This window comes from Mesitornis unicolor, unplaced genomic scaffold (genome assembly GCF_000695765.1).
Source record: "Mesitornis unicolor isolate BGI_N332 unplaced genomic scaffold, ASM69576v1 scaffold7372, whole genome shotgun sequence".
NCBI classification, from domain to species: Eukaryota; Metazoa; Chordata; class Aves; order Mesitornithiformes; family Mesitornithidae; genus Mesitornis; species Mesitornis unicolor.
In genome coordinates, this window is record NW_010171142.1 from 1 (window position 1) to 7,399 (window position 7,399).

At 42.3% G+C, this 7,399-nt stretch overlaps 1 protein-coding gene across 1 annotated transcript; it reads left to right on the forward strand.

Moving 5' to 3' along the window:
- Positions 1–4: 4 nt before the first annotated feature.
- KIAA2013 (KIAA2013 ortholog) lies at positions 5–2,091 on the forward strand (the record flags this gene model as incomplete). The annotated part of the gene is made up of 2 exons (XM_010179923.1): positions 5–494; positions 1,232–2,091. Coding segments are annotated over 2 exons (1,350 nt in total), but the record flags the coding sequence as incomplete, so codon positions are not given.
- Between the last annotated feature and the right edge of the window lie 5,308 nt (positions 2,092–7,399).

The window sequence follows — 7,399 nt, forward strand, 5'->3', positions numbered from 1 at the left end:
GTCCGGGGTGGGTGCCGGGGACTGCGTGACGGTGCGGGAGGAGGTGGTGGCCCACCGGAGCCGGCCGCATCTCTACCTGCAGCGCATCCGCATTGCCAACCCCACCGAGCGGGTGGCTGCCTTCGAGGCCTCGGCTCCTGCTTCCGCGCCCTCGCTGGGCGGCCGCTTCGCCACCAGCCTGGAGAAGGTGGAGGAGCGGCAGTTCCTGCTCTCCTCTGGTCGCCTGCTGCTGCCTGAGAGCTCCAAGGTGGTGCTTATGGTGGTGGCTGCCAAGAAGCTCGTGAGCCGGGTGCAGGTGGCACCCAAATCGCACTTTGACGAAACTGTGCTCTCTGTGGTGTACACCTCGGAGCCCATCGAGGTCTCCAGGCTGGAGGAGACCTTCAGCAAGCTGAGGGAATCAGCCAAGAAAGAGATGCTGGAGGTGATGCAGATGGGAGTGGAAGATCTTTTCCAGGAGCACCAACAGACCTGGTCAGACCTATTCATTTCAGGTAAGTAAAGCGATGCTCAGTTTCCAAAGGGCTTTAGAGGGCAGCTGAAAGCTCAGTAACCTGGTTGTTGTAAGGTCTGCAGAGGCTCTACTTTTCCTGACAGGTTTTGGGGGCCAGAAGGCCGTTGTGGGATAACAGCATTCCTGGTTTGGAACCCAGCAGACTTTACAAAAGTGGAGTATTTCTTACTGCGTAAAGGAAATGATAGAGGAGCATTTCTAATCAAAACTCTGGATGGGATGGCTTTCATGTCTTCAGGAACTTCACTCATTTGCCAAATGTGTTATCTAACTTGGAAAGAGAGTTGACCTCTAGTGACAGTATAAAGGACAGATTTCTTCATGGAAGTTAAAGACTCCTACAAGAATGCTTTTTCTTAAAATAAGATTTTCTTGGCCTTGCATAACAATTAGCTGCCCAAGTTATGTAGAACTTGCTATTTTATAGCCAGTAAAAAGATAGGTGTTCCTTTGACAGATCTTTCTCGCAGAGTCATGGTGACAGCTGCATAATGCATCTGTATAGCAAACTGGCTTTCAAACTTCAAGTAGCAGAGGGAGCAGCTAAGAAAGTACAAGGAAGCCTTTCACTTCAGCGTTTCACAGGCAAAGGTTTCTTAGCTGTTACAAAGAATGCCTGTGTATTGAACAACGGTGTGCACATGTGACCTTTTTCTCCTAGTTAGTGTCGTATTCACGTGTGATCCTCTGACTCTTGGTTGTTTTCTTTTATTACAGGGGTTGAAATGAGAAAGATCACGGATTCGCATACACCATCAAGTGAGACTGTTAACATGACCCTCTACTACGTGCTGTCAAGCATGCCAGCTCCTCTGCTAGATCCACTCATCAGCGGTGAGGACAGAGAAAAAATGGAAGCCAGCTTAAACTATGCAGACCACTGCTTCAGTGGCCACGCGACCATGCATGCAGAGAACCTGTGGCCAGCAAAGCTGACAAGTGTCGCCCAGATCTTGCAGCTCTCAGACCTGTGGAAGCTAACTCTCCAGAAACGGGGATGCAAGGGTCTTGTGGCAGCTGGAGTCCATGGACTGATGCAGGGAATGGTGCTTAGTTTTGGGGGTCTGCAGTTCACAGAAAACCATCTTCAGTTTCAGGCTGACCCTGATGTACTTCATAACAGCTATTCCTTACGTGGGATCCATTACAATAAGGACTTGATTAATCTGGCTGTCCTGCTGGATGCCGAAGGAAAGCCGTACTTGCACGTGTCTGTGAAATTCCAAGACAAGCCAGTGAGACTATACGCGTGTGAGGCAGGCTGTATGAATGAGCCTGTGGAGCTGACCTCAGAGGCACGAGGCCATACGTTTCCTGTCATGGTGACTCAACCCATCACACCACTGCTTTATATATCGACAGATTTGATCCACTTGCAGGACCTGAGACACACACTCCATCTAAAAGCTATTCTGGCTCACGAGGAGCACATGGCCAAGCAATACCCAGGCTTACCCTTCCTGTTCTGGTTCAGCGTGGCCTCCTTAATCACATTGTTTCACTTGTTTCTGTTCAAACTCATCTACAATGAATATTGCGGGCCAGGAGCCAAGCCGCTCTTCAGGAGTAAGGTATAAGGCTGCTGCTTTTGGCTGCTGTCCATTGAGTGTTGTCAACCTGATTTTCTGTCAGCGGTGCCTAGGGAAGTTCTGTCTTGGACTGAGGATTTTCAGTCTCTTGCAAAAAGTGATCTGTGACCTTTTCCTGCAAGAAGTAGGATTAAGGCAGGGATTGGAGTGGTCAGTCTCACAAACATTAGAAAAGATAAATCCATTGTTTGTTATTCTTAAACATTTGTAAGGCTGCAGATTGAGGCAGACACAGCTTTTCTGTCCCTTTTCCACACATTGGTTCAGTGCATTGCTTGTTTCTAAGCTGACAGTTGCAGGTGTGTCACAAGATAATGTTTCTTGTTATGCAGTACCAGAATGCTTGTGAGAGAGCTGCTGTAGTTTACTGCTGTGTGGGAGACGTGCACACTTGTCTGCCTGGTTTGAATGTGTGATGTGTCATACAGGAACATACAAATGCAAGTGAGTGTTCTAAGGTCAAGGTGCAGACTTGTTGGGGCTACTGGTAAATGTTCATAGAGTAATAGACACTGTGCAGTTCTCCATCAAACCATGTTTACCACCATCATTTTGCGAAAGTGCTGAGCATATTTCAGACAAAATATGTAGCTGGGTTAAGAAAAGTACTGAGTGCTTTTTACTGCGAGTTGGGGGTTCTGACTTCAAGCTTTACTGCATCTCACATTGGTGTAAAGGATTTGAAATTCTTGTTTAGAGTTGCCTTGGAAAACTCAATTGCTAGTAAAAACTTAGCACAGCGTAGGCAATAGATGGTGATTTCTGTTCTAAGTACTGATACTTTCTGATTGTGTGTTGATACAGAATGGAAATGAAGGACAAGACTGGATGTGCTGTGAGAGCTAGCATATTGTTCAGAGGCATCCCTCCTTTGGGCTGAACAGTTAGAGCTGTTGGAGGAAAATGTCTAGCTTTAGATTGCCCTATTTTTCCAAATTATAAAAGCAAATTTAAGTTTTGGATAGCTAAGACTAGACAGAAGGTACTGGGCTAAACTTAGCAGTCAGTACTTAAGGGCTGTTTAAAGTCAGTTGGCAATTTCCCTCTCAGCTCACTGGCTGAGCACTGTCAAGCACTGGAGATCAGGCCTGATCCTAAGCAGGTCTGAATACCTGTCATCCCTTGAAAGAATGAGAGTAGAATGTACTTGGGGCTAGTCAAACTAACCTAGGAAGAGGTAGAACAGGTATGTCTGTCAAAGACAGCTGCAGTTATAAGCCTATGATCATGATCAAAACTGTAGAGCAAAGAGAGGAAGTGGTCAGGAGGTAATTTCAGTATTGTGTACACAGCTGCACCCTGACACGCAAGCTGAAATGTGTCCTTGAAATGATAAAATTATGTCCTTTTTTCACTGCTGTCTATCTGGTTGCCTTTGTCATCTACAAGACTTGCCTTCTGCCTTTTACAGAATTACTTGTTAACCATTACTACAGGTAACTGTCCCTGACACTGTTCTCTGAAATGCCAAGAAGCTTCACAGCTACACACCAGGGCTGACGTAACACCCCTCTCGACACTGCAGAAAGCCTGGCAGTGTACAGCAACCAAATTTGTTGCCTCATCGTAACTGCACCTATTTAAAATGAAGAGGATGTGGAACTTGATTCCGGAAACAGGGATGAAGTGGAAGCCAGCTGAAGCTCAAAATCTCTGTAGCAGTAAGCAAGATTAATGGTGTTGAAATAACACCCTGTTTCATTCATTGAATGGGAACATCCCAGTGTCCAAGTGAACTTAGTCCTGCTTTCAGCCTCCATTTGCACAAGACATCTGACAATTTTGCAGCTGAGAACAAGGACCTTTTGAAAGCAACAATCCTTTTGTGCCTTGTTAAGAGAGGAATCTGAGACTTGGAAGGTGTGGTTATTCAAGAGTTTATCCCAGAAGCTTGTGTAACAGATGTTTCTTTTTCCTTGTAAGCTGTTCAGTTCCCTAAGAGTAATCCATTTGGTGAAAATACTTGAAGATAGACCAAGTCTTTTGATATTTTGATTTGGTTTTTTATTTTACAGGAAAGTAAAGAATGATGGTTCCCTTCAGAGAGTTAACTTAACTAGAAGACTTTAGTGTAACCTCCTTTCTGGTATACATTTTTAATTTATTGCTTGGGGGGAGGGGGAGAATGTTAATAATTTTGCCTCCACTTCAGTAACAAGTCAGTCAATTGATCTGTAGATATCTAAGTGCTGGTAACAGGTTTTCTGCCTTTATGATTGTAGAGTGCAAACCAATTTAATTAAATTCTTTTCTGGATTTACACTTGGAAATACTGATCTGCAGGTTTCCTATTCTAAGCATATTGAGACTTTGTGCATTGATTTGTTTTGGCTATGGGGGAGACATCCCACTTTCTAGTGATTTAAAGGTTGTTTGGTCTTAAAATACCAAAGCTGTTGTTTCTAAATAAATATCTTTCAGTCTAACCTGATCACCAAAGTGTGGTGGTTGGTTTGCTTTGGGATTTTTTTTTTGTCTGTGTTCTCTCCTCCCCTTGCTCCCCACCCAGTTAAAACACAGAGTCTTATGTTACATCTGTGGCCAGTATTGACTCCAAAAGTGCTTGGATTAAACGGAAATACAATGTTGAAAATAATACATAAGTGGGTCTAAGCTGGGAACAGACAATTTTGGAAGGCACAGTAAGAGACTGAAACACACAGGGTGGTGCTAATCTCCATTTCCCTGGCTCTGTGTAACCCTGTTCTATCTTGAGGCATGCAGGCCAAGCTTTAGTTTTAAGAACACACAGAAATAAACCCAGGGAACAATCAAGTAGCGGATTTAATGGCCAGCCAGCAAGTAATGAATTTGGCACAGCTGGTGCTCCCAATGAAAAGCTAGGGCAGAACTTAACTTTGAATTTTTAAATTAGTTACTGTCTAGTTTCAGATGAAAAACCTCCCTCAGAAAAGTAGATTTCAGTCTCTGTTACTTATCTGCAGACCATTCCACTTACTAATTGGTCTAGCATAGTTACTGCCCTACAAGAGAACAGACTGAAGATAGTGAAGCAATGGAGTGCATTTTAACTTGTACACTAAGTACACTGTGTTTTGAAAGAGATACTAGCTATTATGCTTAAGCAACATACCAGAAGTTCCTGCTCTCTTACTGAAGTTCCAGGAGCTGCTTCGTTTCTGTGAAACATCTGGCATGAAGATGATAAGAGCTTCTAGGGAGCTGTTTCCAAGCCACCATGGTATCAGCTGGAGGCTGAGCCTTTTGATGTTCACTTGCAGAACTGCCAACACTATGATGCCCCCTGAATCCAAGAAAGAGACTTCAGCCTATTTAGACTAGATAGGGAAAAAAAGGATAAGCAATTGTTACATAAAGCAGGAGCTGAACAAAAAAAAATAAATCTTTGAAAGTGTTTTACATTAAAAATATGGTGATTCTTATGAGACTTCCCCCACATAATAGAAGAACTGTTTCAGAACTCCTTTACAAAGAAGAAAGGGAAAAGGGAAGAAGAGGATTTCTCTGTTTACAATGTGCAAGATAGCAGAAGGTTATTTGTGAAATGATTGCAGAAATGCTTAAACTAAACCAAATTTCATGTTTACAAGCACACCCATAAAACAGGAAACTTGAAACAGTAACTGGACGTCTAAAAGTTATACTTAATTTTTAGTTAGTATTCAATTATAATTATTGTAGCATGGAAGTTAAACTGAAAAGCATAGTAGGTTGTGTAGCTTGTAAATTTAGACATTAAGAAAAGAGCCAACTAATTGATTTTTTAAAAGTTTAGAACCTCAATTCTGCACTCAATTAATCCTGCTTTATGCTTTTGTCAAATAATAAATACAAGATGCCAGAACAGAGTTTGGCTGATTCCATTTGAAATTCAGAATGGAGCTTTCTCAAGTGCTGTTGTTTGCGTAGGATAATACATTCTGGAGAAGCAGACAAAACAGCAAAGCAGTATATATTTCTGCTTTCCACGTGTGTGCTCCAGTCATCTTTCATCCAAATCGGTACCTACTGCTGAACGGAAGCTATGAAAATCAGGTATTTTGCTGCTTGTTAATACTGACATTAAACAATAGATGTATTTCAGCTTTTCTGAGAGCTCTAGTTTGGTCTGTATGTACAATGCAACTCTGGTTATAAAACTGGCATTATGATACTTGTTTCCAGTCTAATAAGTTTGCTTCCTGTGCGTGACCTGCCTTATGGGATAGAGGTGTTTGTTTTTTAAATAACCAGTAACAGTTGTTCAGGTGAAGGGCAAGTGGATGGAAATGTGACAGAGGATGGAAAATTCCCCAAGTAGAAGAAAAAAAGGGAAGAAAGAGACACAAGGTTTAGGTGCTGATATCAAGTCGTTAATCTCAAATGTCCAGAAATAAATGAGGACACTTTAATGGCAGCAGTTCTGTAGTGGTCTAAATGCCTGCTCTTGCCTCGTTTATCCTATTGGTGAAAATGGTTTACCCTTTTTCATTAACAAACCCACACTGTGTTACAGCACAGGTCAACATGCTGATTTGGTGGTGTAAAAACGCTCATTTGCAATGGTACAGAAACCCTATTCTCTTTGAACGATGAGAATACTACATAAACAATTATGATCTAACAATTAAAACAATTAACAACTGATCTAACGATTAAAGCTAAATATGAAAGAAATGAAGTCTTGCTCACCGCACTACATGAGTGTTTTTCCATCATCATGGACAGCTGGTTCTTTGTACTGCTTGAAACTTCTTCCACTTCAACAGTTGGCTTTATTGAAGAAGTATGGCATGCAACTTGATCTAGATGAGATCAGTTAGTACAAAGTGGTAGTTGCCATCAGTCACAAAGCAAACCAGAACAAAATAAAATTTCAAGCAATCACAGGATCATACAACAATTCAAGTTGGAAGAGGGCCCCCAGAGATCATCTAATCCAGCCCCGCTGACATGGCTGAATCTATCACTGTCTGAATATATCAGACACTGTAACTGCTAACATACCATCGAGTGTCAGAATAATCCATTTAATATTTTCCTTCTGCAAACACCTTTGTGATGAACTTTCAAGGCAATGGGAAAGCAAACAGCTGCTACAGATATATGCAACTCGGAATTCTATTAATCAAGTTGTTTATATCCTGGATCCAAGGTCCATCTAAACTGGGGGGTTTTTAGGCACTTGTGCATATAAAAAATTATCCCACAATTACACAAGTTTTCCATTGATATCAGGAGAGCACTGCATTTTGAGTCACGTGCCCCAGAGAGAAGTGATAACATATAAAATGGCTTGCAGAGCAGAGCCTGCAGCATACAGCAAACCGGCATC